Source organism: Theobroma cacao, chromosome 9 (genome assembly GCF_053813885.1).
Source record: "Theobroma cacao isolate CCN51 chromosome 9, ASM5381388v1, whole genome shotgun sequence".
Taxonomy (NCBI): Eukaryota; Viridiplantae; Streptophyta; class Magnoliopsida; order Malvales; family Malvaceae; genus Theobroma; species Theobroma cacao.
The window spans coordinates 1,669,428-1,680,553 of record NC_142647.1 but is presented as its reverse complement, the minus strand read 5'-3'; the positions used below and the strand labels follow the sequence as shown (position 1 = coordinate 1,680,553).

General features: G+C 36.2%; 1 protein-coding gene across 1 annotated transcript; it reads left to right on the top strand.

Annotated features, from left to right (window-relative positions):
• Positions 1–6,018: 6,018 nt before the first annotated feature.
• Positions 6,019–9,475, top strand: LOC18587863 (bHLH transcription factor RHL1-like). The gene is made up of 7 exons (XM_018128316.2): positions 6,019–6,858; positions 6,942–7,046; positions 7,166–7,327; positions 7,526–7,591; positions 8,036–8,101; positions 8,365–8,433; positions 8,848–9,475. The coding sequence occupies exons 1-7, from the start codon at positions 6,325–6,327 to the stop codon at positions 9,253–9,255; spliced, it is 1,410 nt and encodes a 469-aa protein (XP_017983805.2). The 5' UTR covers positions 6,019–6,324; the 3' UTR covers positions 9,256–9,475.
• Positions 9,476–11,126: the final 1,651 nt, after the last annotated feature.

The window sequence follows — 11,126 nt, the reverse complement described above, 5'->3', positions numbered from 1 at the left end:
CAATTAATGGAGCCCATCTCCTAAAAAAAACTTAAAACCCCAAAAATTAATGGTTGATGCTTAACTACCCAATCAATGGCCCTTCTTTAAGACCCCTTTAGGCCATGGAAGGATTCTCATTTCTTTAACAATGGCCATAAAATTTCACCCACCTGCTTTTTACCCAAGTTTTCAGCTCTACTTTTTCTTTCAAGCCCATAGTATTAAAATATTGGGAATGGGATTTGCATTACAATATTGAAATGATTTTATGCTTCAAAATAATGATTATTAAGTGGGCATAACAGTTTGGGGAACTTAATTTATGGGGTATTAAAACACTAATATAAAATTTTATTTATATATATATATATCCTCTCACCCTTCTTCTTTCTTTAATGACACATCAAATTAAACAAATATATATTTTGCAGAAAGCAAACCCTAGAGTTGACTACAAGATATTTTTTTATAATGTTTAAAAAGCATGTTCTTCCCTTTCTTTTTATCTTTATCACATTGCTGGAGTGGTGCTAGAATTCCCATGTATTATTTCAAACAAAAGAAAATTTAAGTTAAAACGATATATTAAAAAATGAATAACGAGACAAAATTGGACTGAAAAATTGATCAATTACTCTCGAAGTATTAACATTAGACTTAAAAAAAAGCTAACACACCCGACAGCTCCCATAAAACATGTGATTCTTTAAAAACTAGAATCAGCTTCTAACTTAAATTAATATTACTAAGATACTTAGATGTTATTAAGCCTTTTTCTAATATTATTTGTTGCATAATTTGACCTAATTATAATAATTTATGCTACAATCAGTTTGCTTTCTGCTGAGGCTGATCAGCCAGGCTGAAGAGATGAGCTCAAATGCAGATAGAAAGAGGCTGCATGGTTCTCATTTTAATGATGCTATAATTCAGTGATTTAATTAAGTAAAGTTGGCATGGAATGAAAGCTTATGATAAAAGAGAGAGAGAGAGAGAGAGAGAGAGAGAGAGAGAGAGAGAGAGAGGAGACCATGATTTTCAATCATGAGAATCAATGGACACAGAGCCCTTGATTCCACTCAAGCTGTATATATATATATGCTTCACTCATGTTGAGGCTACTTCTCTTAAACCTGGAATATTTTGATAAAGAGCTAGGTTCTGTGTGTAAGCAGTATGGAGTGTTGAACATGTCATGAATTTTTAGCATGTTGGCAATGATTGATTGAACGTAAATGGAAATGGGTATCATGAAATTTGATCTTTCCCATTCCCTGATCACCCCATATATACATATCCTATAGCACGTTACTACCTTTTTCTTTCATTATACCAAATGAAGCCATTTGGCAAAGGGAACCGGTATTCAAAAGGGTATCTCAATACATGGAAAAACACACACACACACACTAGAAAACATGCTTGTTGCTTCGGAATTCCACGACATTTTCTGACCTAAGCAAATTATATTGGAATATATACGATATCATACTCTTTATTCCTCTTCACTAGTACTAGTAAGATAGGCCTTTTGCCATCATCAGGTAACTGTGTTCATTTCATTACAATAATTACTCTTCCTCGGAGGTTGAAACACGTTTCCAACCACATATCCAAAGTTTCTACACATCAAAGCCAAAATTTCAAGTCTCTTTCTCAATCATGTTATCAGAGAAACAAACCTTATGACAAATGGGTTGACTAAATGACAGATGGGTTTTAGGTTTTGTTTTATAATAATTTCTTCTCCGATATGTATATCATGTCTCTAGTCTTAGGATCTTTAACCCTGCTGCATCTTTACTAATAAAATCTTTATTGCTTTTCAAAAAAAGCAAAATTATTAATCTTCCTCTTAAGAACCAATATGTTAACAACAAATAAGGGTTTAGATTAGATAAGGCTGTTGTTTGATAGACTATATATATTCCAAAGGAAGAACAGGTTTCCCATTAGAAAACTCATTGATGATTGCTTCAAAAGATAACCATGCCTTAGAACTTTGGGTTTATAATCAAAACTGGGCGTGACCGATATATGTGTAGATTTGTGGGTGGGTTTGATGTGTAAAGAGGGCTAATCACCTGAAGAAAAGTGGACAAAGACAAGGACGTATACCTACAAAAGCAAAACCTCATCTCTCTTTTGCCAATGTTTTTCTTTCAAACTGGGTTCGATCGTCTGTCTTTCAAAGTCTTCACACCCCCTTTCCACCAAAGAATATTTTTATATTTTTGTAGGCCATCTTAATCTTTTTTTCTTTTACAAAGAAAACAAAGGAAGATTTGAATCTTTAATCTAAAATCTCTTAAAAAAAATAACAACCGTTAGACTAAACCTGATAGCACCGGCTGGGGAATTTTCTTCCCTGCCTGTAAAGTTTATTGCAAACAGGATTAATTAATTGCCATAGATACGAGGGATTAAGAGAGTTAATTGAACTGTGTGAGGCAATTAATGGCAGATCAATTGCAGCCAAATGGGGGATTTCAAGATATATCGTTGAAGTAATTATATTGGAAAGCTTTTGTCAAAGGTGCAGCAGCAACATTGCAGAAGAGATGTTGAAAATTATGAAGCAGATGATTTTTCAGTTGACTTTCAAAAAAAATATTAATTGTGGAGGGCTTTCTGCACATGGCACATGCATGATGCAAGTGAAGAGTAATATTGCTGGAAAATAAAATTAAATCATGTTAAAATTTCATTTATTTCCTGTCAATGGCCAAGAAGAGTATGAAATGTAATTAATGATTTGTAACCCAATGAATTTTCTAAGGAAAAAAAAATAAAATTAAATCATGTTAAAATTTCGTGATAACTCTTTATGAAACCGAGTCCATTAGACTATTGCTTTGACCCTTAAATGAAAATATCTCTACGCTTTGATAATATTCTTGTGGTGGTGTAACTCTTGACCCCATTACTAGTTTTGTATCAGCTTTGAGACAAATGTTTGTTGAACCTGTTCCTCTAATTTTGTCATGTTTTCCCATGAGTTCATGACATGCCAAAAACATGCAGGGGGGGTTACAAAGCCATTGTCCGTCGTATATATTTTGGTGTTGTCTATTCACTAGAACAGATTCACGAATGCCAAAAGTCAAATAGGGACGGGGTGTAGTACTCGAACCACCAATGACAACCCCCTTTATTAATGAAATTATTTGACTAAATGAAGTACTACTTCTCGTTTTATGTTTTTTTTTTAAAAAAATTTTAATATGAAAAATTTAGAAAACCCGTGACGTAAAATTATGAAAAAAAAAACAAATTCGAGTATAAAATTTTTACTCTTTATAAACAGCATGAACACAGACTAACAACACTTGCTTTGCAAGAAAAATGATGATAAATGCCAATAATGATGAACGGATTACTGGCAGAAAAGAGTGCAAGGAAATGATTTAGGAGGCACACACCATGTTTGCATAGCTATCTATTCCACCCAAATATTGCTCTTATTCAAAGCAATAGCTAGGGTTTCCAAGAAAGTTCTTGGGGACAAATTGTGATGAAAGATTTCCAGAATCAGATGATCGTTTTCTATTAATATCCTCCCCTGTGTACTTGCCTCCTTCATTGGTTGCTTGGTCAGCTGAAATTTCATATGCATACAGGTCGAATGAAATCATAATTGTAAGATCCATACAACTAAGATGGTATCTTAATCATGCATAAAATGATAACAAAAACACAATGTGATCATGCTTTGCCTGGTTTGGTTGTGGTTCCAGCATACAAGGTTTGAGCATTTGAGGAATCACAAGACATATATCATATATAATAAATTATTGTCGACCATGCAATTCTTACAATGAAACTGAACCATGGAGGTTGTACCAGGATCCATGCGTATTGTCATGTTTTTGATTCTGATCTCTGGGGTTTTTCTTTTGTTAACATAAAGGAAATGAAGGAGGGTATGTTGGAGAGATCCTGGCCAGTTATTTTATTTATTTTTTAATTTAGTATTTCTCATCGGGAAAGCAATTTTTTTGGTTGGGACTAAAGAAATATACTTAACTTCATGTCTGATGGTGTGTGATTTCAAGAATATTTATTAAAAATAAATAAAATTATACTATTAGTTTATATATTTTGTCTAAGTAATGGATTTAACCTTTATATAATAATTTGTAAAAGTTAAATTTTTTTCCTCTTGAAATTGACTAGTTCAATCATTAAGAAAGTTGCTATATTGATTTACTATTGAATATGATGATATGGTATTAAGAATGCTGCAATGATCATTGCATCATTATTAAATAACATATCATCAAATTCAATGTCAGATCATTACAGTCAAATATATAACATTGTTAATAATTAGATTGATATTATCAATTTCAAAAATTACAATCACTCAATTTTTACAAATTATTATATAGAAATTAAATCTACTACTATAACAGAGAGTACAGTAATTAATTACATAATTTTACCAAAAAAATTATGAAAAATTATTACATTACTTGGAGTTATATATAAAGTCTCCATTGCACTAAATACTTGTTTTGGTTAGAATCTATCTCAATATTAGTATCTCTCATGCGTGTCTCATATCAATAAAGAATTCGGTATATCACTTATTATGAATTCGTATTTCTAACTCAAAATATATGTTTATTAGCTGAAAATAAATCTTTACTTATAAGCTCAAAACCTTAGAATTGATATCTAACAAATTTGTAATTTTAATTGATTTTATAGTTGAAGTTAAATATTTTTCTCCCTTAATAATGAAAAGTTGTGATTGCATTTTAGAAAAATCCTAACTAATGGAAACTGGTAAATGTTTTCAATATTTTTTTTTCAATTTTCATCTGAGTATTAATAAATTCAACCAACTCACCCCAAATTGAGGAAGAAAAACAGATATGGAAATGAGAAAAAGGGAAAAAGAAAAGAAAGAAAGAAAGAAATTATGGCGGCTAAATCTGGGGCAAGTGGGGGATGCAAAGCCGATCTCGCGATTGGGTAAACGAACGGTACTCGCTCGCCACAGACGACACTTTATAAGTTGATTTGTATGATTAGATAGCAGTTGGTAATTATGAGTTGTTTTGTCTCTCTAACGAGAATGTTGCTTTGGAGAGGCACTTAGCCGCGTGGGATATTGAGGGTAGTTTCGACAATTCGTGTCGAAGTTGATAGCAAACCCTAGTGGGACACTGGCCGACCACGCGAGGCTTAGGAGTGATTGTGCCATCCCACGCGATCACATTGCACTTGCCCCAAACTCACGCTTGAGTAGTCTTTTTCCTATACTCTTTTATTTTGGTTAGTTATGTTTTGTTTTTGGTATTTTGTATTCCTTTTGAATGTTTAGACAGTACTAAAAAAACTAATGAAAATCTTAACAAAAAAAATATATTTTTATCTATCTAACATATTTTATTATAAATAATTTTATTTAATATTTTTAACTCAAAAGAGATATTTCGATTCAATCTACTTCAATTTTAACATCTAGTGTAAGAGTTTCACGTCAGTTTAAAATTGAGTGAATTAGCATTTATTATTAATCTACGTTTTTAATCTAAAAAATATATTTGTGCTATTAAAAGTATTTTGATAACATTGGCATATATTTTATGATATGTAATTAAAAATGTAGTTATAAAAAATTACCTATTGTAAAAAAATTATACTTTTGATATAATTAATAAATATGAACAAACACAATTAAAATTTTATATAATTACACTATTTAAGATTTCACTACATAAAAAAATGTTACTTAAAGATATGTAATTAAAATCTAAATTTGTTGTAATATTTATACTAAACCAAAGAATGTATAATTATTAAGTGATGAAAATTTTCAATATCTTTAGGTTATGTTGAGTCAATTATAGGGAAAATGAAAGGGAGAAAGGTTAGTTTTATTATGTTTGAAAAAAAGAAAAATACTCAAATATTTCTAAGAGCAGATGAATGTGCGTGCACGCGCTGGGAGTGGGCCGTAGGATAAATGAGTGGGTATGTCACTAATTTTGTATTTACATTAAAACCTGAGGGAGGGATGATGAAGAGGCAATGAAGCGAACTCAAAAACAAAGCTAGCTCTCGCCCTTTCCCTTGTATTTAATAATCCTTAACCCAAAGAACAGCGAAGAGACTCGTTCCTTCATCTTCACTCTTCAGCAACGAGCAAAAGCGAAGGAAAAATCGAAAACATTCGAAGCCCAGGGGCCTCTCTCAGGTTCCCTCTTGGGTTCCTCTCTCATCGGTTTCCATTTCTCTAGAAATCCCTGACCCCGGAATCAAGCTAGAAACACTTTCACCAACTCTATCTTATTCAACTCTTTCAGTCTTTTTGTTTTTTGTGTGGGAATTATGCAGCCTTGTAGCCGGGAAATGCAAGCAATGAACTCGCTTCTAAACCCAACCCAACAAATTCCACTCCAAGACCTTCAGAACAACGGCAACAGCAACGGTCACCAACAGATCCAAAACCCACAGTTCGATCCCACATCGTCCCACGACGACTTCTTGGAACAGATGCTCTCGACCCTCCCTTCTTGCTCTTGGTCCGACCTCAAGTCGCCTTGGGACCCGCCTAAAGCCGATGAAACGGGTGGTGCTAATTTGGACAACAATGTTGGGTTCCACTACGATGAGATTCTAGCTTCCAAGCTTAGACAACATCAAATCAACGGTGGAGGAGGGTCTTCTCCCGCTACTGCAGCCATGAAGATGATGATGCAACAGCAGATGATGTTAGCAGGAAGAGCCGCCGCGGCCGCCGCTGCTGGTGGTGGTGGAGGAGGAGGAGGGTTGACTATGCCCTTGTCTTTGGGGAGTTCTGCAGCTGGGTCTCATCAGAACGACATCGTTGATGGGTCTTCGTTTAAATCCCCTAATCATCAGGTTCACGTCGGTTTTTACTTCTCTTTGTTTCCTGTTTGGGTAATATATGAACTTCAATGGCAATATATTGTTTTTCTTTTCAGGGAGGAGAGGGTTCCGTGCAAGCTTTGTTTAATAGTTTTGGTGCTGGATCTCTGCATGGGACAAATCAGTCATCGAACCAGCCTCAGCATTTTCACCATCCTCAGGCACGCCTTGTTTTCTTTTTATTTTCTTCATACAAAGAAAGAAAACGCTACGAGCCTACGACTCGAACTCAGTATTTAGAAAACATTAGTAACAGTCATGACTGCCTTGTTGTTTCCAGGGAGGGACTATGCAGCAGGCACAAAACTTTGGAGCTCCTGCAGGAACTGTGATGAACCAAAGCCAGGCAATTGGTTCCACGGGGGGTACACCGGCTCAACCAAAACAAAGAGTTAGGGCTAGGAGGGGTCAAGCTACTGACCCCCACAGTATTGCCGAAAGAGTAAGAGAACTCGACTCTTAAACCTGTTCTGTGGGTTCTTTTTTTCTTTCTCCTTCTTCTTTGAGGTTGCCATGGAAGTTCATGAAGATTTGTTTGTTTCTTCTTGCGTTTTGGTAGTACAGTATAGTACTAACAAACCAAACAAAGCTCAAAAATGATTTTATTCGATCCGTATTATGAAATGATGTGTTTTGGCAGTTACGCAGAGAGAGAATTGCAGAGAGAATGAAAGCTCTACAGGAACTGGTTCCTAATGCCAACAAGGTACACTTCTTTTTCTTTCCAGATTTCCCCCCTTTTTTTCTAAAAAGAAAAATTAAGTTAGTAATTAAGCTTACTACCCATTGCCTTTCACCATTTCATTTGAACCGGAAGCTTGACAGCTCCGTTCTCCGGCTGGAAACTCTATAAACAGCCGGTCAATGTTAGGTTACTCTTAGTCACCAACACCCATTTCTGTTGGACAGGTGTCAATAGTAGGATAAATCAATTGTCACAGTTTAGTGTTGCGCTCTCTGACTTAACCATGCCATCCGTACTTCAGGAAGAGTGCAATTCGGAACCGATAGCATCGGGATATTTATTAAGCTTTGGTCATATCTTTAATGATATAATTAAACAAATTAATCGGGTGTTAGTATATATTTAATGTTTTGATTAGTTGAACAAATTGATTAACCAAGCATTGTGATCTGTGCGGAATGACAGACAGACAAGGCTTCAATGCTTGATGAGATCATCGACTATGTCAAATTCCTCCAGCTCCAAGTCAAGGTTCCCTCTCTCTTAATCAATCTCTCTCTCTCTCTTTAATTTTGTAGATCTTTTTATTCTATTCTGTTACATACTACTACTTAAAAAACCCTTTCTTTTATAGAAATAATTAACTTAAAAATAGTATTATAGTAAGGATTCCCTGTCCTGGTTGACATTGTTTTTAGGATGGGTTTATATAATTATTTTAATCCAGTTGTTATGGGCCTCTGAAAAATTAAAATTCCTTTGCTCCCTTTGTGCTGTTTCCTGGAAATACACAGGTTCTGAGCATGAGCAGATTGGGCGGTGCTGCTGCTGTTGCTCCCCTTGTTGCTGATATGCCCTCTGAGGTATAACTCCCAACCCATCACCCCCCATTTTCATTTTTGGGTTAGAATTGTTTACTTTGACTGAGAAAAACCCAGAACTAAGGTGGGTTGGTTTCCATAAAGAGAAAGAAAAAGGAATGAGTAACATTTGCATGTGATCTTATGAAAAAATTTGGAAGCATTAAAAAGGGTTTTCACTGCTCTTCTCCCCCAACCCGACCATGTCCTCAACCACACCACAACACGACAAAACGAAAAGTAGCACGCGTGCCCCCACTTGCATAGATTCCTCCCTCTTTCTCTCTTTTTCTCAAGCTTTTCTTCTTTTTCTTCTTGTTTTCACTTCGAAAGTTTTTATAGGAAAACAAAAAGACGACTGATAAATAGAATAGTAAATGTTAAAATAAAAGTACAATGGTTTTTTTGTCCTTGTAGGGTGGTGGTGATTGTATTCAAACCAGCGCCAACGGTGGGTCCCTTCCGCGCAATTCTAACGGCAACCAAACGTCGTCCAGTAACGACAGTTTAACGGTGACGGAGCAGCAAGTGGCGAAGCTGATGGAAGAGGACATGGGCTCCGCCATGCAGTACCTTCAAGGCAAGGGCCTTTGCCTCATGCCCATCTCCCTCGCCACTGCCATTTCCACCGCCACGTGTCATTCCAGGAACCCCATGATCAACAACGGAAACGCGAACAACGGCGGCAACCACCCGCTGCTTCAATCAACCGGCGAAGGGCCTTCCTCACCTAGCATGTCGGTGTTGACTGTCCAGTCAGCCACGATGGGTAACGGCGTTGTCGACGGTTCCGTTAAAGATGCCGCCTCCGTTTCCAAGCCTTGATAACGGCGTTGACTAACTTTGGGCTCGGTTGAAAGGAAGAAAAAAAAAAGGCTCATCAAAAGGGAAGAATGTGGAGGGAATTCAACGGCCGCTGAAGTCTATGAAAATAAGGTGGTCTTGTCTTTCTTTACACGGCGCCGTATTTACTTGGACTTTGGCTAAAGCCTAAAGCTAACCTCACCTACACCATCCTCAAAAGAAGAAACAACAAAAAAAACAAGGAGGAGAAGATCAACCCAATCCCCAGAGCAACTTTTATTATTATAATTAAATAATTTTTAAGTGTTTTTGGTTTAGATTCTCTGTATTTCAATCTATTTTATAGTATTTTTTTTATAAAAATTTGAGCTGTTCAATGTAATTTTTTACTTGATGATGTTTACTTGGTATTAAATTAATAGAGGATAAACTACTTTAAATAATTAGGGAATTATTATGGGAGCTATTATGGGAGCTTTATCTGCAAAGCAACGACAGCTTTGATTACTGTTCGCCCTATTCTTTCGACCCTTTCTTTGTTTTCTTTACTAGGCTACATTAAGCAATTTGTGTAAAGCAAATGTGGATTAGCTTTCAGGTCAACGCCCTGTTACCCACTTGCCCTTTGTTTTTTTTTCTTGTTCCAGGCCATGTCCACACCCTTTTTACAAAGCCAAAGACATGTAAAATTGAGGTTGTACTTGGACAAATTACAGGCATTAACATTGGGGTTTTGTCTTGTTGGGTTTGGATAGATATCCTGATTAAGCAATCCATTTGACACAAAAAGTTGTGTTGACCTTTTTTTTTTTGGTTTGGGTTCCTTTGGAGTCTTTGATAACGTCAAGTGCATTGACCCTGTCCAAGTTTTCCGACCCTTTGTTTTACTTTGAACTCAAGGCTGTCTAATCCATCATCTTAGATAATCAACAGTGGTCCGACTCTGACCCCATCACCAGGTTTGAGCCCTTCAACGACCCTACTAGCAACCAAAAACATATGACGTCTGTGAACACAAGTTTGTCATTACAAGGCGTGGGTCTCTTTCCTCAATCTTCAAATAATAATAGGGTGAATTTGGAGTTACGTTTTGGCAAGTATTCCAAGGGAAGAAGAAAGAATACATGTGTTTCTTTACTTCCTTTTGTTTATTTTTTTAATTGCAAGAAGTTCATTCAAAACAGGAATATAGAATTGTTAGGTCAAGAATCATCAGGGCCACGAACTTGCAATTGATTACAGGTTTGACGAAGAAGAAAAGATTGAGGAAAGGAAGAAGTGGGCAGCGACTAAGGAGTGTTGGTTATTGTGGGGAGGGGGCTCGACGGCTGAGTCAAAGCGTGTGGAGGTCACGGTCCTATAACCAGACAATTGCGGTCCCAAGCTGCCTCACAGCTTCTCAGGGACGTTCATTTGCTTTTAGATTAGTCGGTTAAGTTTCAATTCATTATCATGGTATGCTTAGTGCATGCTTGCTGATTACTACAGAGAGCTTTTTAAAATCTCAGAATCCCGATAAATAAATGTTCCTTAGAATGTTTCTCTACTGTAAGGAATCGTACGACTGATGGTCATGAGGGAACACTATGACATGCCATTGTAACCAACATTAGCGGGAGCAAGCAATTCTCCCATCCTGGAGCATAATCAAGAACATATAAACCACACCCATGCACTGTTACACGTAGAAGAAGATGGAGAGAGAGACTTAAAGTTGCAACATCGCCAAGAAGGTGAGTTTTATCAACAAAATTCAACAGGCTGGTTCGATGTTGTTACATCACAACTCAGTAGTAGTTATGTTCTACGAACTCTTCATTTCACCCTAACGTAAAGCATTGTACAAAACATTGCGTACCCATGTCCGACACATTCCAAATCAATGTAACATA

What these genes read in the sequence shown, in the direction of transcription:
- LOC18587863 (XM_018128316.2), top strand. Translation starts at nt 6,325, where the DNA reads ATGCAGCCTTGTAGCCGGGAAATGCAAGCAATGAACTCGCTTCTAAAC. An exon ending in TTAAATCCCCTAATCATCAG is followed by an intron (nt 6,859 to 6,941) that starts GTTCACGTCGGT and finishes TTTTCTTTTCAG; the next exon opens with GGAGGAGAGGGTTCCGTGCA. An exon ending in CCCACAGTATTGCCGAAAGA is followed by an intron (nt 7,328 to 7,525) that starts GTAAGAGAACTC and finishes GTGTTTTGGCAG; the next exon opens with TTACGCAGAGAGAGAATTGC.